Source organism: Erithacus rubecula, assembly GCF_903797595.1.
Source record: "Erithacus rubecula genome assembly, chromosome: 2".
NCBI lineage: Eukaryota > Metazoa > Chordata > Aves > Passeriformes > Muscicapidae > Erithacus > Erithacus rubecula.
Window position 1 is genome coordinate 12,009,225 of NC_136685.1, and position 23,446 is coordinate 12,032,670.

The following is a 23,446-nucleotide window of genomic DNA, read 5'->3' on the forward strand; positions in this document are numbered from 1 at the left end:
TTTGGATATTTTTCCCACTTTTAGTCAGCTGATTTCAAATGCTAGTCTATAAACTGATACTAGAAAAGCAAGTGATGGCCTTGTTTGAGTATTAAGTTTGCATATTTTGTGAATTAACAATCAAGGAAAATATTTTCATAAAATAGCAGATTGAAAACTATATATTTCCCAGTCCTTCAGGTATCTTAGTGGAGCAAGAACACTGCAGTGCTTACATGGCTGCTAAAAAGCAGAGAGAGATTTCTGGATGAGCTTTGGCAGAGCATTATGGTTAAGACACTATTTTCTTGTGCAAGTTCATGCCTCAGGTGCAAAGGCTTTAAAAGCAGCTCTGTTTTACAGAAGGGAGTATTGAAGGACAAGTTAAAAGTTTAATCAGGTTGCTGAGTAATACTGGATGAAGAAGTAGACAGGAGGAATCTCATCTTTCAAACTATGTCAGTCTGCCTGCCTTGTCTGTAGATATCACTTTATCTAGCATCACTACACCTTTATTAATTTGTTCATCCTTTCTCATCTAGCAAAATAATTTTTAAAAAATCACATTTAAAATAAGTGGGATGGGAAGGGGCTGTGGATTGGATGCTGTTTTTAGATTTTACAGGAATGTGTTTAAAGTTTGTTGGCTTTCAGGGTTTTGTAATGAACTTTAAATTGCAAATAGATAAAAAATGTGTTCATTGTCTTGCTTCCAGATTGTTGTATTATCATTTGCTTGGCATTTCTTACATGCTTTTAGGGGATCCCTCTTTTCCTATACCATTCCTCGGCACAAAAAGGGACAGCAGATATTAATAAGTATAAATGTGGGTTTCTATTTAATAAAGATAATTTTAATGATATTGCAGTGTTCAATTACCAGAAAATGTGTGAAAGCCACCCTTAGTGTGTCTACTAATCCTCTTAAACAGACTTTGCATACATCAAGGAGGGACTTAATATTTAATTATGCTCTAGGTGCTGTACATAGTGGTCCCACAAATCAATGTGCTGGGAAACAGGCCAGCTCTTACAAAATTAAAAATGTACTTTATGGAAGCAGCTACCTATCAAACACTCTGAAACACAGTGATTTCCAGTTCTCTAATGATTAGTTAACAAAATTAAAAATTCAGTGACCCTCATTTTTCAAAGACTTGAGAGTCTTTAATTCACATTCCAGTAGCATCCCACGCTATGGAGGAGGAGGAGGAGGCATGCCTTGTTCTAATCCCTTTGATGAATTTTATCTGAGCTTTTCAGGTTCTGTAATTTTCTAGTTTACTGGTGCATGAAAAATATAGGTCAAAATACTGACTTTTTATATATGAAAAAATGTTGGCGGGGGGAAAAAAGAAATTGTTTAGTATGTTGGTATCAAAATTTATCTGTATTCATCTAAGATGGGAAATCCATTTATTTTCAAATAATATATAAAATATAGTCTGGAATGACTCAGTAGTGTCTAACAAGCCTGAAGTGACAGCTGACAGGTTATATCTATGTGTGTGTGTGTACTCAGCTGTTCAGCTCAGTGGCAAGGTGTAGGTTACAGAAATGAGTTAGGGTTTGCCCCAGGAAGTTACAGTGGCACTAGCAAAGCTTCTGTAAGTAAACCAAGGCTTACTTTAAGATTCGAAGTTATTCATTGAGAAGCTTCTGCAAGACACACCTGTTCTTAAAAGGATTGTTTCATTATTATGCAAATACAAAGTGTAATTAGTACTTGCATGCCACTTAAATGGGAATAGCTTTGTCATTTAGAGAAGGTAATCTCATTTAGCCTTCCCCCTCGTATTGTTATGTTGTGGTTCTTTCATGATCTTGGGGTATAGAGAACTGCTGAAGGCTAAATGTTTTTGAAAATTGGAAGGGATGTCTATTAAGGATTTCAAATTGTTACTTTGGGCACTTCTCTTATTTATTTTTTTTTTCCTAAAGTTTAGCTGTGAAAAATTGACAGATTAATTGGTGTTCTGTGTGTGGGATGTGCACATTTTCCTTCCTGCCTGCCTATATGGCAGTCGATGTATGGCATATGCAAATTTGTGTCTCTCAGCAACCTTAGTAGTGTCTGCATTGACTTTCTGAGAACTTGGGGTGACTGTCAAGACTCCACTGCTGTTTTGTTCCTCTTTTCCCTGTTAATGAAAAATATGTATCTTTTTCCATGGTGCTTCTTCATACTAGTTCATTAAGAATGGTCTTAATGGTAATGGCAATGTCCATTTTCTCTTCTCATGTCAGAGATTTAAACATGAGAAGTCATTTTGCTGAAGCCATTTATCATGTAACAATGACCTGTATTTAGCTTGATCTGGCAAAATACAAGTGAAGGAGCTGTATCTGTTTCATCCTCAGCCACCTTTTATTTGTGAAAAGTGCTTAATTAGAAGAAAGATTTATGTTCCTATCAACTCTGAGTAAATTTGTTGTGATGTTGTTTATAATTCTAGAGACATTGTTTCTCTGCTGGTAATGCATAAAAATTAAGCTTAAGAAATTTAATTTAAGTTTTAATTAATATTTTAAAACACTAATTTCCATTCCTTGAAGATGCAATTTATCCATATGAAAACATGTGAATTTTTTGGGGGGGACAAACATAAATTGTAGAGTGTATGATTAATTAAATACTTCTAGATGCAAATGAAATATTTTCCATTAACTACACAAGTATAGCAGATAAGACAAAGTGGAGAGAAAAGCAATGTACCTTGAGTGCACACAAGTTTTGCATTGAGCCTGGGCCACTGCAGTGCTCTGTGACCAGTATCAGTTGCTTCAGAGGAGGATAAGAATGCTCTGGGGTGGATTCATGAGGGATCATTCACTTTAACAGGTCTTTTGTAATAAAGTATAACTGTAGAATGGTTGAAATGGTGTATACTCAGTTTTGATCTCAGTTTCAGAAAAATTAAGACCTTATTAGTGGTATAATCAGACTTCTGTTACTGTGTTTCAAAGAAATTGGTGGGTAAACTGATTCAAGCTCAGGTATCTCTTGCTGGATTTTCAGCATTAGTACACACCATGCATCACTGAGCACAAAACATGCTGAAACTTTGTGAAGAAGGGATGCCATCCAGAGGGACCTGGGAGCTTAAAAAGTGGGCCCATGGGAATCTCATGGTTTCAACAAGACTGAGTGCTGATGTTGCACTTGGACTGGGGCAACCCCAGGTGTCACTCCAGGCTGGGGGATGAACAGATCCAGAGCAGCCCTGCCCAGAAGAGTTTGGGGGTGCTGTGGGTGAGAGGCTGGACATGACCCAGCCATGTGCCCTCACAGCCCAGAAAGCCAAAAGTGCCCTGGGCTGCATCCAGAGCAGCGTGGGCAGCAGGGGAGGGAGGGGATTCTGCCCCTCTGCTCTGCCCTGCCCTGGTGAGACCCCACCTGCAGAGCTGCACCCAGCCCTGGGGTCTCCATGACCAGAAGGCTATCAACCTATTGGAGTGAGTTCAGAGGAGGCCACCAAGGTGATTTGAGGGATGGAGCACCTTTCTTATGAGAAAAAGCTGAGAGAGTTGGGATTGCTCGCCTGGAAAAGAGAGAGCTTTGGAGTGACCTAAATGTGGTTTTCTAGTATCTGAAAGGAGCCACCAAAATACGTGGAGAAGGACTTTTTACAAGAGACTGAAATGACAGGACAAGGGAGAATGACCTCAAACTGGAAAAGAGTAGCTTTAAACTAGGTGGTAGAAAATATAACTTTATTGTGAGGGTGGTGAGGCACTGGCACAGGTTTCCCATAGAAGTTGTGGATGCCCCATCCCTGGGAGTGTTTCAAGGCCAGGTTGGAAGGGGCTTTGAGCAGCCTGGTGTAATGAAGGTGTCCCTGCCCATGGCAGGGGGATTGGAACTGGATGATCTCTAAGGTCTCTTCCAATCCAAACCATTCTGTGTTTCTATGACTTAATCTTTTTATGTGATTTGTTACATTCTGTGGTTTTTTTTGGATATTAAGATTCAGGAAATCAAGTTCTCTATTCACTATCCTTTATCCCTTATTCTGTTGATTACTTAAGTAACCAATTCCAGTCACACCACCTCCTCCACACCTTTTTCTCTCTGTAAGTATCCTCTCCTCTATCTCAGAGCCCACTGTGATATATAGTACACCCTCTGGGAAAGGTAATTGGAGAAGTGAATATGCTGTCCTTGTGGAAATTAACAGTCCATGGTTATGCATCCCAATACCTTGATTTTTCTCTTGACTTCATCTGTACATCAGCCAGAGGTCTCTGGATTTCATTCAGTGAGGGTCAGGTTACTGCTTTGACTATGCTAATTTAGCATATTTTAAAATGCAGTAGTTTTACCATTGTTGCATTTTATTTGCCATCGTATAGTCATTTACTTACTCTAGACTTTTTTTTGGTGTCTATTACAGGTTTCTTTTGGCATAAACTGGCCTTGACAATCATTTGTCTGCATTTTTGTCTGTTCAATGCTTGCAGTCTCCCCAAAACATTAACAAAGAAGCAGCCATAAACCGATGAGAAATTCTACTTTTTAACCTTTACTGTGTAATCATAAAATGGGGTTTTTTTGCATTTTTGGGCTTTTTTTCCTCTTAGTAGATCAAGTTCTTAAGTGGTTTCTAGTCAGGAATGTTGTTCTAAGCCCTTTGAAAATATAAGTAAATTGTAAAACTGGTTTTCTTTAGGTCTTGTTGTCTTAGTATCTTTAATGAGTATTTTTTTTATTTATAACTGTGACAGTAGATGCTGTCCTTTTGTCCAAACAGTTTTCTTACCCATTAGCCATCATGCTAGTTGACAATTCTTATTTAGAAGTCTGCAAACTCTGTATCATCCGAGGGCCCTCACTCAGGTATTCTTAAAATAGTTAATACCTTATAGTAATTCGTGATATTTTGTGTTGATTGAGAGAGTGAGGGGTTCTTTTTTCCCATTGCTGCTGTTGTTACCCAGGGGCACAGATCTCAAGACTGTGACATCAACTACACCAAATGAAAAAGAAAACCACCAACTTCAATGCTTTTGTAACACATTTGGTGTGACAGGTGCATGATGCTGCCTGCCATATTTGGATTATTTTTATGGCTGCAACAGAGCTACTCACTTATTTCAGTTTTGACAGGTTAAATAATTTTGTGATAACCATCCACCTGGTATTTTAATTGCTCTTGGCCTAGGTCATAAATATGGATAAACAATAAAGGAATTTTTCATTAAAAATAGCATTTCTTTTTTTAACTGAGAAGAGTATTACTGAAACATTATTTAAAATTGGACTTGACATCAACAATTTCTTGTTCCTGTAAGACTGTATCTTAGTTTGGTGTGAGTCTTTTTAGAGATGCTTCTTTGACTTTGCTAGTCTTGCCTATCTGCAGGAAGATATTTTGGGAGTACCAATTTTGACTTTTCATTTACATGTTAACAGCTTTTAAAATAATTTTGCTTTATTAGCAAGAATTGCAGACTTTGGTTATCAAGACAGCAGTTATACATAGGGGTGAATACTGTGGGCTTGTGGATACACTGCTGCTTGATGGTAGTGTTGACTAGAAGGGTAAATTAAAAACCACTTGTGTATGGTATAGAGGGAAATGGCCGATGCTGAGTTAACAGCTTGAAAGAAATATTTAAAGATTAAAGTCATTTCTAGGCTGTATCTTCCAAAGCTTTTGTCTGCTCTGTTATTTATATAATACATCAATTCTGAACTAGGAAACAGTGATTAGTAGTTGGCTTGTACACAGAAGATTATTTAACATGGTTATGAGTCCCTCACATTGCACAGGTGTTAGTTTTAGCTATACATGCATCCAAAGTTTTGCTATTAATGGACATCTAGTCAATATACAATTTATATAATGCATGTTAATCCTGTCTCTTTCAGTTCCAGCTAGCTAGCAACAGGAGTTTCAAATGCATCTCTTTTTTTTCATTATTCGTTCTTATTCTCCCTACCAATATCTTTGTACAGTCCTCAGAGATTTTCTCTTTTCTGAAATGTATTTGCAGATTAGGGCATAGTCTCCTGCAGAATACAAATGAATGGATTTTATTTTCTGCACGAGTTATTCAGTTTTATGCATTAGGCAACACATTTGTGTTTATTGAATCTATATGCACTTCTTAGTGAGCTGCATATGAAGCAGAAAAGGAATTAATATATAAATCACTTCAGAAGAAAAAATTCTTGGGTATTTCAATAGGAACTTAATATGTGGCTGAGCCTTAGTTTGATTCATCACTAGTGGGCTTCTTGTTGATTTGTTTTTTAACTTGAATCCCATAACTTGCTTGTCTTGTACACTGGCTTTAATTTGAGCTGGATTTTACCTGTGCTATTATGTGCATCTCTTTAGTTTCTGCGTGCAGCAGTCTTGCATATGTGCTCAGAATTCAATAATAGTTTTAATATGTGAAGCCCAGCTCTTGGGAAAAATGCAAGAAATCCTGACTTCAGAGTTCTGTGTCCTCTGGGATATAAGGCACGGGTTGTAAACACTGAGTTGGTTCATGCAAAACCCTTTACTTCAGTTTTAATTTTGAATTGATTGCTGTAAGATTGTAGTTTTGATAAAAGACACTTCCTTCTGGTCTGTCAGACAGTGTTTGTGTCTTCCAGTGCAGGTCAGAGTAGCCCCTGATCAATGAGCCCAGCTCCTGGCCCTGCACAGGACACCCCAAGGGTCACACCCTGTGTCAGAGCATTGTCCAAACATTCTTGAGCTCTGTCAGGCTGCTGCTGTGACCACTGCCCTAGGGAGCTTGTTCCAGTGCCCAAACACCCTCTGGAGGAAAAACCATTTCCTAATATTCAGCCTAAACCTCCCTGACACAGTCCTTGGAATGTGGTTGGGGATTTTTTATATTTTGATGGGTTTTTTGTGTTGTTTTTAAGTGACTGTTCCTTAATAAGACTTTGTTGCTTTGTATTAACTGGGATAACTCCATAAGCATGGCTTCAAAAAAGCTGCTTTCAGGCAAGGGAATTGAATCTGCAGCAAACTGGATCATGTTTTAGCTGTTGTGTTTTTTCATTAAACAAGAGCTGAATCCTGTTACTATACAGGAGGCCAGTGGAACTATTTTTTGAAAGATGCCATCTCTCAACTATGACTTACTACCACAAAAATTTCCGTTTGCCAAAATGGGTTGAAAGTGGAATTATAAAGCTGTGAACTAGAGTAGATGGAGAAAGTAAGTTCAAAAGGGCCTATTTAAAGCTGACAGGTTCCTTGGCCCTTGACTTTCTCCATCCTGTGTGCCCTTGCCCATGTGCTGCTGCACCAATGGCTGAATGATATGTTGGTTTGTTCTTCCAAGCCTGTTACTACTATCCCCAGCCTGTGTTGTGTCCTGGAGGATTTTCCCCTCAATCACAATTTACAATTTGCTTAATTTGGACTTTTTTTCAAGAAACCCCAGTTTAGAAATAAGGGGATTCTGGTAGTGTGTTGCAGAGTATAGCACTTGTAGCTTTGCCTTTAAAAAGGCATGTGAAGGTCTTGAATAAGATGTTTAATATGCTCTTGTGGTTTTGCATTGTTTCACAAGTGTATAATGTGTTTAAAATCAAGGCTGATAGAATTTCTAACATCTTGAAACAGTTTGAAAAGAATTAAATAAATAATAGCCTTTAAAAGCTCCCAGTCTTACCTGTGCAGAGTCAGTGGCTTTGCAATTTCAGGAACACTTGTACAGTGTTGTAGATTGTGTTTGTGGTTCTTTTTGACTGATTTTTGATGTTCATGTTCATATTGGGAATAATTGACTTTAAAATATCCATTTAACTTGTGATTTTATATGTATTTTATATCTCTGTAACAGCATTTAACTTTGCAGCCTTGTACAGGAGGTGGGTTTCAGTAAATTATATTTGTGCAGGATTTCAGTATCTCAGATACCAGCAGAACAGGGAATGACAGATTACAGCTGACCTGCAAAGTGGAAAGACTACTTTTTTTTAGTGACCAAACCTTACTGGCCTTTTGTATAAGAAGGTCACTATTTTCTTTGCTGATTTACTTAATTTGGTTGTAAACTCCTTGGGGCAAGGCTGTTGTATTTTTGAGCCATGAACAGCACACCAAGATGTCAATCACAGGAATACAATCAAATTGCTACAAATCATTTTAGTCATTGTTTATAAACAATGTTAAGCCCTGTCTGATGACTGGAAGGAAATTTTAGCATCAGTGTGCCCTGTCTCAAATCTGAATAAAATCTTTTTTGTCACATCTGCCTATTATTTTGAGTGCAGCACAGATGAATTCTCTACCACTACAGCTTGGGCAGGAGTGTGGGGAGCTACACAAAACTAGTGCATTTTACAAGGAAGTTCTGACAAATTGCAAGTCTGTTGTAACAATAAGGGAACAGTCAAATGCCTGCTTAGTTTTTCTATTTTCAATGCCATATTAATTCAAATTTATGCTGCTGTGTCAAACATGAACACATTTTGAAATACCTTTACCATCTGGTAGATGTAATAAAATTAATTTTATAATCATGTAAAACAGTACATTTTTGGTTGAGTTCCTCGGTAACAGCAAATTTTTCTGCCTTTAGTACAGGGAGCTGCTTTAAAGCATGGATATATCTTTTCTCAATAAACAAGCAATTCTAGTGAAGGAAAATATTTTTCTGTTTTCATTTATAAACATCCTTATAATTTATTTCCTTTGTAGTCCGCAGATACTGTTGATGAAAGCCATGGCTCTGTCACACCAGCATAGAGTAAAACAGAATAGATACCAATGGGCAGAGGGAGGTCAAGGTCTGTCTGCATTAGTTTTCCTCCTCACCATTCTCATACAAAAACAGCATTTTTCTTTTATCTCAGAGGTTGAATTGGCTGGATCTTTTTATTGGCATTTCCATATTTTTTTCAAACAAAAGGCACTCTCATCAGCCAAGTCAGTGAGATTGTCAAATTAAATGGCTTTAGCAATAAAGCATTTGCATGTCTATCAGATTTGTCTGTCATTTGGATCAGCAGGCCATTACATTAGTGGATATCTATAACTTAAGGATGGAGTTCAGGTACAGCCACATTCCAAACTTGCTGTAAATACTGGTTTTAAATTAACTGTGATTTCAGGAGTGAGATAATGCACCAAACTAAATCACTGATTCTGTGGTCTGCCACACCAAAGGCTTTATTTATCAGTGATGTATGATTTCCACAGTTTTATTTCACTTTATCATTCTTCAAGTGCATCATCTTACAGTTTTTGTAAAACTGTAGGTTTGTAGAAGCTACAGAACTAATTGGGGAGACAACTTTTCATATTTGAATTCCTTTATCCATACCACAGGTGATGAGTATGAAGCAATAACAAATGTGTAGAACAACATTGATGAGTCAAAACTTTGTTCATTGAAAGTCAATAAACTAAGTGGTTTCAACATTTTGGGCATCTAATAGGATCTAATCTGTGAGTCTTACAAGATTTAAAGTAAGTCAAAAGATTTAATCATAAAGCAGAAAAATTTGATTTGCGGAGATATTTTAAGTGCACAGATTTTTTAAATTCAACACTGAGTCTCTTTTAGGCTATGACAAGCACATACTGTTTGTGTAGCCAATATTTTGCTTTGTGAATTTCCTGTATGATTTTTGGAAGGAACATTAATATATGCAGATGTTTATATAGTCTCGATTCTGAACATATGTAGTCCCTCAATAATGAAATTGTGTGTTTTAACAGTTGAACATAAGGTTTGGCTTTACTTAATTTGTATTTTGTTTTATAATCTATCATCAGTATAATTTCTACAATTAATTCCCCTAATTGACTTCCCCATTGTGGTAAATATTTGTGCAGCCTTTTAATGAGAAACATCATGCCAGCTGTGTTCTACTGCCAAAGAGACTGCCTGAAACTGAGGAGAATCAAGTCAGAATTGAGTAAATCTGTTGTTAAAACTGAAAGCCCTTGCTTTTGTTTGTTAGATTTTTTTTTTTTCCATTTGTTTTTCATATTTCTTTGGGGTCATCTGAAATTCATGCCTGGCTATGGGCCTCATTATTCTGTCTGTTGACAGGTTCTTTACAGGCACTTGTGTTAAGAGGGCTCTGAGCAGTTCATGGTAGGTTATCTTTGCATGATTAACCTCAGAGTGGTTTAGAAAGATGTTTTTGGGGTTTTGTTAAAAAAAAAAAAAAAACAGGAAGGGGAAGCAGAGTGATACTGTCCCATTACCCTGTGTCACAACATTCAGAATCATCTGAATAGATCATCCAAAATTGCTACAAAGAGAGTGTTCAGTTAAAAATGGATTTTTTAAAAATCTGTTATTACAACAAAACAAGAGGCTTGACTAACCACAGCAACTCATCTCAGCTAGCTTTCACTTTGTAAAGGTGAAATTCCTGCCTTTTTACAGAACGTGCTTGTTTCTGCTGTGGAAAGTGTCTGCTTTCACACTGTGCTCTCACTCAGAAAGCAAAGACAGTAATACAGAGCAAAACTTGAGTTTTCTGGGTGTGTTTTGTATAGATCAATCTATTTAGATACATATATGTATATACATACATACACATAGTAAATATAAGTTAAAACCTCATTCCTTTGTGCTATGTCAATCTATTGCTTCTTTCTAGCAAGGAGCTATCACTGAAATCTCTCGTTTCATGTTAAATGGACATGCATCTAAAATGCTATTAAAAAAGTGAATATTCACTAGTCTTCTTAAAAACCACAAATCATTAACACTGTAGGAAGTTCATTTTATTTTTATTACTCTTACTGAGAAACATAGGTGACTTTAAAAAAAAAAACCTTGTAGAGAGAAATGCTGCAGAAATGCTCTGTGTTTGAGAGTAGAAAGGTAATTCTTCTCATTGACTTCAGTTAATTAGTATGTGTTACATCACAAGCAATCATGTTGCAAGGATCCAGCTGTCCAAAACACAAAATTATGGTGCTAGATTAATGAAGCTCATAAAAAAAACAAACCTAAGTCTGTGAAGATGCATTATTAGGCAGAATTATTGAAATTCAATTCACGTTGAGTAGGATGTTTGATTTGCTCTGTGCTACTAATAGGGGATCTTCTCTGTCAGCTTTCCTCATATATTGATATTGTCTTTGCCATTCATTGCCATTTTATGGTTATCATTAGAAAGATCTTAACATTTAGTCTGTGTTTTGAAGTAACGTGGTGATTGTGAAGGTGCACTAAGATGTCCTCAGTGGACCATGCAGAATGGTATGGGCTTGGTTTCAATGTGTAAAGAGATAGCTTTCTGAAAAAGGAATTTGAGGATGGGTAAGCAGTATGAGAGCTTGTTGTCTAGCTAGTACTTAATTTGCTAAGATGGTAAATATTTGGCAACTTCAGAGAGTAACATCTTCTGCTTCTTTTTTCCTTTCTTGTTTATCTCTGTTCTCTTTTCAACCTTGTCATTTCAATATCTAGGATTATAATATATTATCAAGTATATATATTACAAGTGGGTAACTGATGTTTGCTATGTGACATTTGCAGTCAAGAAAAATATTTCAAGTGGACAGATCTAGGAAACATTTTTTTTCGTTATCTGAAATGTTTTAATATATGGTGCTTTCAGATATACTCTGGAGACAGAAGCAAACAGTTTTTCCACACTAAATATTTTAAAGTCACAGATTATGTAGGCAGCTCAATAAATGCATCAGTAATGTTTGTTTTCCACCCTCTTTTGAAAGTTTGCCCTTGATGTATCAGAGCCACTTTGAAGAGATTGGGATGCGATCTTTAATCTTTCAGAGGAGCTGTAGAACTGAGGAAAACTTTGTCCATGTTTGATGTCTTAGAACTACTTGGACTGAAACAGAAAAAGTTAACATTTAATGCTGTGTATCTTCAGCAGAATTATAAGATGGAACTGAAGTGTTTGATATTCTGGAAGTTTCTGGACTCTGGAAGAAAAATTCAGTGTTAGAATGTGTTACTAACACAGACAGAGCTACTTTGTTATTGTAACAAATGGTTGTTAAACTCCAAAAACTTGTATATGTCAGGTAGGCAGCAAATTGCTGTTCCATTTGTGAAAGCCCTCCTGGTGTGATATCCAAACTTTTAAACAAAAGTTACTTCTCGTATAGTAGCAAGTTGGTTCTCATTTACAGCAACCTTTCTTCGACAGTCAGACCTTTTGCCTTGCACATTTTTACCATGAAACTGCAGACAGTAATTATTTTTAAAAGAACTTGTCATCAACTGGAGTGAATTCAAGTCCAGGCAAAAGCTGCAGGTTTTTAACAGAGATTTGTCCTTGTCCCAAGACAGAATTGTCTGGGAACTGGTAGGACAGTAGGGTTTTGTTTTTCTGAGGTTCAAGCAGCTGTGCAGAGAAATACTGTATTACTTGTTAGCAATGTTCTTTGCTGGGTAGATTAATGAGAAGCATCTTTCAAGGCCCTTTTTCTAGGTGAGAAAAGATGAGGTGTTGCAAATTCAGATGGAACTGAATTTTCATGGGTGAGTAAAGGTAGCACATATTAGGGAAGCACTGGATATAGTCATTCTTTGAAAATGTGTGTGTGTATATATGTCTGTATGTTGAGAAAAAAAATTTAAGGAGTTTTTGGTTGTTTGAAGAAGACAGAGATCTGATCCTCTAAACTAATCAAAGAATGTACTTGTGGGGGATTACATTGTTCTAGGAATGTTCACCTAAGTCATTCCACATCATCTGTATTCTCCCATTTTATTTGCATGTAGTTGAAAAAGAGAGATAATAAGGTTTCCAGGAAAATTACATTTACTGCATTTCCTACATTGTTTTGGAACAGTGGTGTTCTTCACAGATAATTTGTTGATTGCTTTTAAATCACTGATTTCTGGGGGAAAAAAAAAATCTGGTTTAGTGAGTTAGTTTGGTTGGTTTTTGTCTCCTTCAGGTAGAGATAACAGATATTGAAAATGAAGAAAAGAGATATCATCTCTTCCTGGAACTTCTGGAGTCCAGTCAGAAGCTGTCTGAGTTTCAGCACCTGGTCTTGCTGCTTCAGGCTTGGCCCCCAATGGACAGGAGCAATGGGTGAGTGTTTCAGCTGTGTCAGAAAAGAGTTCAAAGTCTTCTTGCTTGATACCAGGTTATTTTCAGTCAAATAATTCAGACATGGCTTGTAGGAGTGTGTTCTTTGGTCATACTGGGAGGAATAAATGGTTTATTTAAAGCAGAATTGAATAAATCAATTTATTGTAAACCTGTATACACACATAAGTAGTGTGTGTCATGGAGGAAGGCAGAAAAACATTTTATTGCCTGAACTCTTGCACAGAGTGTTCTGTCAACTTAAATTTCAAGCTACATATTTTGCCCTTGTTTATAGCAGTATAAACAGTCCATAAAAAAGGACAGAAAGTTCTGACTGTTCTTTGTATTCAAGGTTACACTTTGCAGAAAGTCCTTTGAAAGGTGATGTTCAGATGGATGTGGCAGACAGTCTGCAGGTGGTCTGGGAGGGTAATGGTACCACAGTTTGGCACTTCACTTGTCTGGATCCACTACCTATTATTTCTGTCTCTGAATAAAGCATCAAATCAATTTAAGATTAAAATAATTATAATACTTCAGAATTGCACCCATCAAAGTGGATATTAACTGAAATTAGTAATTGGGAACATCCAGACTGCATTATATTTTATTGGTTCTTTGGGTTTTGTCTGTGGCTTTCTGAATACATTTGAAAGTAAAAAAATTCAGCTGTTGTATTCTGTAACTGCAAATCACTTCTAAGATAGAAGGATTCTAATAAAACTCATGTGGAGAGGCAAGGGTCACTTATCTTTCAGAGAGCAGTAATACTAATTTTTGGCTAGCCATGTCTGACAGTAGTTAGTAATTAAATGGTGTTTCTTTTGGATTACTTAGGGGTATTGATTACAACCTATTTTATCTTGAGGACTGCATTCACACACAGTGTTTATGTGCATTGATTTTTCAGAAAAGTTAAGGCTTAACTTTTTCTAAAAGATAGCTATTCTATGCACATGTAGAGAACTGGTGGGTTACAAGGTAATCTGTAAAGGTTTTTCATATTCAACCTTATAAAGGTTTTGCAGTTTGTTTGGAATTTCTGGATAAGCATTAACCTAAATTCTTTAGTGACAGTTTTACAAGACAGAAATTGTCTTCAGTACATTAGAAATTACAAGGACTGCTGCAGGAACTGTCACAAATTCACGTTTCAATTTTCATTTTAAGTTTTGGTTTTGATTGTAGTTGAAAATTTGATGCCTCACGGTGTGTGGGAGCTGTCAAACTTTTTTTAATCTACACACTGCCTTTAACAAAAAATAAAACTTAAAGAACAAAAGGTCAAGTGAAATACTATTGCAGTTAGCAAAATCCTTTGTGTTGAACAGAAAGACTAAAGAGTTTGTGAAAGGAGAACCCTTCTTGTTTATGGGCAGTTGTGTCTACTGTTCTGTTACAGATAAAAATCATGTAATTTTATCTACCTCTTGGTGCTATGTTCCTTCAGTCTGACTTCCTAAAGTGAAGAATAAAAAGTGTAGTCACAACCAGCTGTGGATCAAATTTCAGAGGTGGGATGCCTCTTCAACTTCAGCAATCCTGGAAGTTAAAACTTCTGCAAATACTTAGGTCCACCTGTATCATAGCTCTTTTAGAGTCTAAAGTAGTTATTGTGGCTCCTAGGCAAGTACATAAACATAATTCTTCTCTCTTCTCCCCCATTCCATGATTCCACATTGACAGCATTCAGCCATGCTTAGCAGCCTAGGGGTTTATGTGTGTATGTTATATGTGTTTCTGAAAAGCCTTTCTTTAGGGTGATTGGGAGTAAAGAACAGGAACTGTTTTGTTAGTGGTATTTTCAGCAATTCTGTTTTAAAGCAAGTTGTATTAACAAGTTTTTGAGCAAAGAGGAAAACATGAAGTTAAAACTATATGCATTAACATGTTTGTTTACTCTTTAATCTTTTTTTTTTCCTCCTTTCCTTTGGAAGAGGGTCATTATCACTTACTGTTTACAGCCAATGCAATGATCCTTCCTTACAGGGACTGGGGAATTGAAGTGTGAGTCATGTGAATATTTAGAACTTAGGTTTTCAGTCAGCAGTAAATATCTAATACTTGCAATTTAATATAAAGCTAGAAAACACAATTTACATTCTGTAAAGCTTCGGAAGGAAGGAGAAGTAAAAGAACTAAGATTTGAGGGAATTTTTGGTAGGTATTTAAATTTTGTAACTTCTGTGTTAGTAAGTCCATACTAAATGGTTTTTTGAGTTCTTGTTTCCTAAAACAACAGTTAAAATAATACTATCACAAGTATGATTCTCCTTTTGTCATAATATGCTGTTTACTGAGAGAAAACAGAGAGATAGCTTGGTTGTTTCAGTCAGTACTCAAAGCTGTATACTTATTAAAATTTTATTTTCATACCCTTGTTATGCATGAATGCTTTTCCACCCAGATGGCTCATAGTCAGATGTCATTTTAAACATTTCATAAAGGTGTTTCTTAAAAAAATTATTGACAGTACCTGAAGCTCTGCAGTCCTTTGGAACTTGCTGCCTATATTCAAAAGGCATTTTTTATATTTATTATAAATATTGATAAGATATTTTGGAACTGAAATAACCCCAGTGTTAGAGACCCAGTACTTCAGTTCACTTTTTTAATGTTAATCCCAGATTTTCCTCTTTTGGCTTTGTGAGAAAAAAATTAAGGTATATCTGCTGTGAGTTTGAAGTAATTGCTTTTTTCATGATGAGAAATATTTTTTTATTACCACGGTTGAACAAAAATAAAATTCAGGAGAGAAGAAAACTGAATTCTGCCTGTAGGTGTCAGATTTTAGTAACCTAATTTTGGTTTTAATTAGAGATAGCAGAAAGTTGTTAATAATGCACAGGAGTGTTTGAAATAGTTTTAAGGAATTGTGATGAGAAGAGCTTTGTATATGTAAACTATATAATCTGATACTTTACTTAAATAAATTTGCATATGACAAGCCTTGATGGCCTTGCATCTTTCTGTTTGTTTTTGTGTTTTGTAGTATGATTTTTTTTTTCCTTTTTCTAATGGAATATACTTAGAGATTTTCTTAATGTGCTCCAGGGGCAGCAGCTATAGAAATGATAATTCATTTTCACTCTATGCCTCTAAGCAAGAAATGGATCACAGAGCAGGAGCTGTCCTTTTATACAGTGGCAAAGATGTATTTGCAGGGATTTTTTCCTTCTCCTGCCCTTGCTGGGGATTCACAGATTCAATGCCTCATGCTCTTTTTGTTGAATAATCTGGCATCTTGGGGTTGAACCCATCACATTGAAAGGAGTGGAGAGGAGGAGCTCTGCTGTTCCCAGCCAGACTTCTGACAGCTCTGTGCTCAGTGACTGTGACTGATGGAAAGGCTCAATTAAGTTGTCAGAAGGAAGAAAGACAATGACTTCTATTTAATTTGCATTCAAAGTTGCCCACTCCTAGCTCCTCTGTCTGGTTTTCATGTTGGATTGTAATGACAGCTGCATGTGAAGGTGCTTTTACTTGTTTACAGTGTGTATTTCTCAAAGTGGACGAGGAGCAGGAGAGAGCTTTTATGTGTGAAATAGTAGATATTGGTGGTTGTCCTCTCCAGAGCTGTCAGACACTTGGTCTGTCAATCCAACAGACTCTCTTAACAGACTCCATTTACAATTATATTAATGTGTTTCTTTAACAATTGCTGCAAAATAATAACTTTGAAAAGCAGCACTCTGACAGCACTTTACTGCTTCTTGTCACATGTACTAAATGAGGATCTTAATTTTCACTAAATTGTAATACCAAACTGTCACTGTTGGTCCTGCTGTGAGCTGTTTTTTTGTTCTTATTTTTGTTCTTTTCAAGCTAAAGTCGAAAGTTTATCATTTCTTTGGGGTGCTGATTACTGACCAGAGAAATTGATGGGGTGATTTTTAAAATGCCTCTTGTGCCTTCTTAAGTTGGTGCACAGATGAACAAAGGCTTAATACAGTCATTATATAAGCTGTAATTGTGCATAATTTTAGCCCACTGTAGGTGGAAATTGAAATGCATCAACTTAATTTACATTAGAAAAATGGCAGCGTAGGTGTGTTCCAGTGTTGTGCTTCATGCCACCAGTTAAAAGTGGTCTGTTACCCATTTGTTCACTACATCCACTCCTAGCCAGTGTACCCTAATGAAAGTACCCAAAGTATCTCCATGATCTACCAGATAATGACTATGGGTGAAAAAATGTTGCAACAAAAAAAAACCATCTTCACAGTAAACACTGCCTTTGCCATCCTGCATGGTGAAATTTACTTATATCTACTGTCTGCCATCTGTTTATGTCTGACTCTGTAATGGCAACATGGCATGAGGTTCTGTGTGAAAGTAAAAGAACATTTTAAATATGTAAAACAAATGTAACTATCCAATCTACTAGTGGAATTCAGATGCATGTCATTTCACTTTCTAACCCTTTTATGGACAGACTGTGGAGAAAAAATTATTTTTGTTTGTACTCATTGGTTCTGAAAATTGCAATGTGAATCTGGCTGTGTATTTTCCTATCAGATGCAAGAAACAGATACTTGAGAAACAGAAGCTGCAAGAATGTGATCAAAGCAAACAAAATTAGGAATGCTGGATTCCTGTCATCCCTCCCTTGATACCACTGTGCTTGGGAAATCAGCTGGTGTGAAGCCAGGAAAAGTTCCTGTGCTATTCCAATTTCATCAGTCCTTATCCAGTGTATAATACCTCAGGGTTATAAGTCATAATTCCAAGTAAAATAAACTTCTTTGTTGCATTGAAAGAGTGATGGCATTATGGTCAGTAACTTGTCTCAAAAATTTCATCCTTCTTTCATGAGGTTGTGCTTTTAAATCACACAGGAGAAACACCCTACAGAAAATGATACATGTATATTCTGTATCCATCTCTTTTTTTACTGGACAGATCATGCACAGATGATAATCCCTGGGTGAAACTGGGGACTTTTATGCTGCAGAGGTGCCCACCTGAGGAAAAGGAGAACACAGGAAATGAAATTTTGAAAATCTGTCGTTCTTTGTATGATACAAAGCACATGCTCCCTGTCGAGGTAAGTTTTTACTTTGGGTGTCATGTTTATGAGTCCTGTTTCAGGGTCCCAGCTCCAAGTAGAATTGCCATACTAGATGAAGTCCAAAGGAGAGCTAACAGAGGCTGAGAACTGGGTTCAGTCTGTCCTGAGAAGAGATAACTGCAGGAGATCATGTCTTTAAGTAGTCAAATGAGGAAACAAGGAGAGGAATTAGTCAGTGTCTTCTGACATACTCACTTACAGGACAAGAGGCAATAGAGAAATGTTACATCATCCAAAACTCATTGCACCCAAGGAAAGCATTTTTCATCCTTGAAGTAGTGAAACATTAAAACAAGTGGATGCCTAGAAGAAACAAGGAGAATCTATCTTTGTAGGTGTTCAGGACTTGGCTGGGTCATGTCACAGGCAGTTTGATATTGTTGGACTTGCTTGGAGATGGAGGCTGGTTGGATTAGCTGATCTTTATGCATCTGTTCCACTATAAATTATTCTTTAATGTATTTGTAGAAAGGCTTTAATAATCTATTATTATTTAAATCAGTAATGCAAATACTGCTACTTAAATTATCAGTAATTCTCTTACTAATAAATGCCTAAAGATTTAGTGAGGAACCTCTGAAAAACATGGTGATTGATAAAAGCCCTAATATGTAAGTAATTGCTAAGTAGCACCTATGATATTCTAACTTGCCTTCCATAACTATGTATGCATACTTCAATACAAACATCTCTTAAGTATAAAATTATTGAAGTGTTTTGTATGTAAACACTGTATATTAATGAAGACAGGCTGGAGAATAAACTTCTTAATAAACTTCACACAATTTCAGAGTAGTCATGTGTATTTTTAGTAGACTGATTAATGTCATATAATTATCTTTATGCATTCACTGTCTGTTATAGAAAACAGCTGATGTTAGGAAGAGAAGCAGAATAAAAACAACACATTCTGTTTAAAATACAGACAGGTGGGTGTGTGGGTTTTTGTTTGTAGTTTGTTTTTTTTTCCTAGTCCAACACACTGATCTGAGTCAAGTTTAGAAATCCATGTAAAACATGATTCCAGAAGGTGGCAGTAAGCTGAAATGATAAGTACATTTATTCATTTACTCATCCCACTAAAACTTTGGTGGAAGGCAGGTCTCCATAACCTTGGGACTGGTATAATTATATATAGTTTTTCTTTGTAAGGTGCTGAAATGATGCATTTTAGCTTGTAAACTCACAGTCTTAGTGTGCATAGGAGTACTGAACTTTGTCAAAGTAGAATGTTCTGCCTCACCTCAGTGATCCTCTGAATTCACTGTCATGTAGCAGTCAGTTCACCAAGAGTTCTGCTCAAGAAGGGTCATGGTTGCATTTCTCTTAGTTGAATAAACTCTTGCATGATCTCCATGACAAGTCACTTCACACAGTTTTGGTATTGGTGGACAGCTTTAGTTGGAGATGTCTTCCTTTGTTTTTTTTAATGGTACAGGATGTTGAAAGAGCCCACCATGTAAGTATAACTATACAGGTACAGATCGGAAGTTACTGTGATCTTCAAGGTTTAAACAGTCTTACTGATGTAAAATACATTTTTTTTTTTATGGCTGGCACACTGTGCAGTAACAAGGAGTTGCACTAAAATGTGTAATTGTACAGTTACCTACAAACACAGGCTGTATTCCTGTAAGTCACTACTTGGGAAAAGGGGGAATGACATGTATGAATTTAAGTAATTTATTTGTATGTATGACTACAGTACTTAAGTGTTGAAATGACAGATTTGCAGTCATGTGGCTGAATAAGATGAAAATGTGATCACTGACAACCTGTTTAGATGATTTCACATTTCAGTAAATACACTGATTAAGATGACAGATCTGGAATGATGAAATTCTAAAAACTGAAACCAGTTAATTATCATGAAAAACATTTAGTATTCAAGTTTTCTTCCATTACAGCCTTGCCAGGTTCAAAGGTTGTAATGGAAAACACATGTAGCTTTAAGTCATGTGGCCTAGAAGTTAGAAAAACCATCTTTGGATATATTCATGAAGGATTTAACTCTACTTTTCATTCCATATCCTACTGGTCTATCTAGTTTTTTAAGCCAAGTACTTTTTAAATGTTTTTTGGATAGTTACATGGCTTTAATCTTTGTATCTATGTATGTGTTTGCTTTGGGGGGCAATTTTTGTGGGGTTGTTTGTTTGTTTGGGGTTTTAATTATCATTATTCAGTGGGTAGATACCTCCATTCCTTTTAGTGGAAGAAAGAATTGTTTTATTTGCCTGGAAGACACATGCTTGGACTGTCCAACATCTGCACTACCTGATAAATCTCCTTAGGAAGGTATAAATCCTTCTCCCCCTGGTAATTGTCAAAAATGTGGCTCTTCTGAATATCTCGTGTTGTTCTCTCAGCCTGTTGGTCATGTGTCAGTTAACATGGGAGAATGCATCTAGTCCCTTATCTGTAATCACCCTGGGGTCCTAGTGGCTATGAGATAATTACCTTCTAGAATAATACAGCAGACAGTTGGTCTCCTTTGTTTTTTTAAAGTTTTTGTAGTTAGTTTTTCCTGGGGTTTATATATGATTTTGGATTGTGTGATTTTTGTTCATACACAATTTTGTCTGCTCATTTTCTTCTGGTAATGTTGAATTTAAATGCTGCTTTTCAGCCTGTTTTTAGCCTTTCCAGATATAATGCTGTTTGTATTCATTATCCAGTCCTTCAAGCCATCCATGAAAATACTGAATAATACAGGACCCAAAACAGACTCCTATGGCATATGGTTTATTTGCCTTGCTCGTGTCATGTCACAGTGAACCACTGATAGCTGCATAACTAGATAGAAGATGAAAATTGTCTTGCAAAAGTCTCAACTAAATCATGGTAATTCACATTTTGAATTGGGTCTTCCCTTGACCCTCTCACAGGTAACATCAAACCCCCTCTAAGCAGAGCCTCTCATGGCAGGCAGCAGACACTCAAATGCTCTCAATTGCTTACTGCAGAGCACAAACCCACTTATGTTGTTCTGAGAAGTGCTGTGGATGGTGACTTCCTTCCTGGGCTTGGGTTTGCAGTTCCTGTCCAGAGCAGCCCTGCAGTCATTAGTGGCACTGATACAAGTTGATACTTGTACTATTTGGACAGTCTTCAGTGTCTGGCAAGCTGTGCAGTCCCTTCCTATGGAAAAATAAATGTTGGAATGTGTATTTCTTTTTCAAAAGAGATATTAGGAAAAGGTTCTTCCCCCAGAGCACTGGAATAGCTCCCCAGGGCAGTGGTGACAGCAGCAGCCTGGCAGAGCTCAAGAAGTGGACAATGCTGTCAGGCACAGGGTGTGACTCCTGGGGATGGATCTGTGCAGGGCCAGGAGCTGGGCTGGGTGATCTTTGTGGGTTCCTTCCAGCTCATTCTATTGTGTGATTCTAAGCATCCACAGTCAGTAGCAGTGCTGGATAAAAGTTAAAAGTAACGAGTGTGATTAAGAGAACAAATCTTACCCTAGTGACTCAGAGCTTAGTGTGATGGAATATATTCTTCTAGGCTGTTTTTATTTAAGGTGTAAATTTAGGCAAGACTGAGCAAGTATAGCCAGAGAGCTCCCTGTCCCAAGCAATAACAGGTGTCTGTGCAATACATTACATTTGGAGTATTTAATGTCTCCTCATCTTTAAATAATGTTTAAGCTTTTAGGCTCCCAGCTACTGAAACTATGCTACTAAATGTGTGGATCATCTTGATCATTAAATTGCTACAGTTATCATTAAAGTTCAAAAGACATTCAAAAAATACATGACTTGCATTCTCTCAGTTTAATATTTAGCTGATGAGCTCCTTTGACAATTGCTCTCAACTTGTTGGAGTGAAACAGAGAGCATCTCCTAAAAGATGGATCCCATTTTCAATGTAACTACCGTACAATATCCAGAGTCCTTAGTGTAAAGTCCCTTGGAAAATGGGACATCTCTGAACTGGTTGTGACAAGCAACCTAAATTCTCAGAAATGACAGGAAGGGAAAGGGAAGTTATAATTGGTTTATAATATAATTTTTCGGTTGAAATATTTTTTGATGTATAAATGAACAAATCACTACAATTGAGGAAAATAAAACAGCTCACATGTAGGACATGTTGTTTGGTTGTTTAAATAAGGGACAAGGTAAAGTTTTGGGAGTGCACACATTTGTTGAGGGATGTTTTTGTTTTATTTTAGAAGTTTTTTTCTGGCCAGTTTTGTCTTGAAGTTGTGTGATGCTAAATTTATGCTGTATCATCAAGTATTAGGAAGCTAGATGAATGACAGAAAGTTAATTTGCTAAACTTTGATTGTGTATAAAGTATTGTGTAATATTTTAAAGCTTTTTGCAACAGAAGCATTATTGAACTCTGGTGTGTACTGTTATTTCCTCTTTATTTTGTTCTACTTTTCTAAATGTATAATTGAGTTACAGAATTGTTACAGGTGTCTGTCAATGTTTCTGAGTTTTGCAGTATTTCAGTAAGCACAAATATATTAGTCCCACAGAGAGCTGTGATTGCTGTGTAATTTTTTCAGTAAAACTCCTGGTTGTAATAGTGATTCGGTACCTGCCTTGTCTTAATCTAACAAATGTTGCACTTTAACCAGTATTCCACATTTTTAAAATTTGTTCTTTCCGTTTCCAAGGAGGTGTTTCCAACAGGGAATTCATTTGTTGTGGAAATGTGGTTTTCATTTTGCATCTGACATTAAATTTTCATAAATTTTGTTGTGAATGATGATGTTAGTATCTTCAGAGATCATACTGAGAGAATTTACTTTTTATTTCAGTGTATAAAAGAACTGTGCTTGCTGCTGCTTAGCCAATCCCTCCTGCTGCCATCCCTGAAACTGCTGGTAGAAAGCAAAGACCAAGACCTTCATGCTGTGGCACTGGAGCAGATAACAGCTGTTGCTAAGGTAGGAACAGTTGAATGAACCACCTCTGAGAGGCTGAGGTAATAAGTTAGGTCTTTTATCTTTGTGTTGTAAGCAGAGACCACTGAGACACTTACCATTATAAAGGCTTTCCACAGCTATTGTGTCCACAGTGAGCAGTAACACAGGGCTGGTAAGAGCTTTTATACTCACTGGAGATGATTAAACCTCATAGCACTTCCTTTAAATTACTTAGTATGCTGTTTTAAGTCAGTGTGGTGGAACAGAAACTATTGTGATATGTGAAGTGGATTGCTACCTCTGTGTTCATATTCCCTCGCTTTGGGGTTTTAAAGTGATCATAGTATGACTTAGCTTGTTTCTGACAAATGTGGCATCAATTTATATATACTTAGAGACCTGTTATGTCACTGCTTTTGTTGTGATGATATGTTCAGGGACTTTGATGCCATTCTAAACAGACTTGATTCCATACTGTAGCAAACTTTGTGTAGAAGAAACA

At 36.6% G+C, this 23,446-nt stretch overlaps 1 protein-coding gene across 2 annotated transcripts in view; it reads left to right on the top strand.

Moving 5' to 3' along the window:
• Positions 1–23,446, top strand: part of NBAS (NBAS subunit of NRZ tethering complex) — a 156,122-nt gene that overhangs the window by 123,876 nt on the left and 8,800 nt on the right. For both annotated transcript variants that reach the window (XM_079298628.1, XM_079298629.1), the window contains 3 exons: positions 12,855–12,994; positions 17,897–18,041; positions 22,837–22,965. In XM_079298628.1, the coding sequence (XP_079154754.1) occupies positions 12,855–12,994; positions 17,897–18,041; positions 22,837–22,965 (414 nt within the window). The remainder of the gene's footprint in view (positions 1–12,854; positions 12,995–17,896; positions 18,042–22,836; positions 22,966–23,446) is intronic.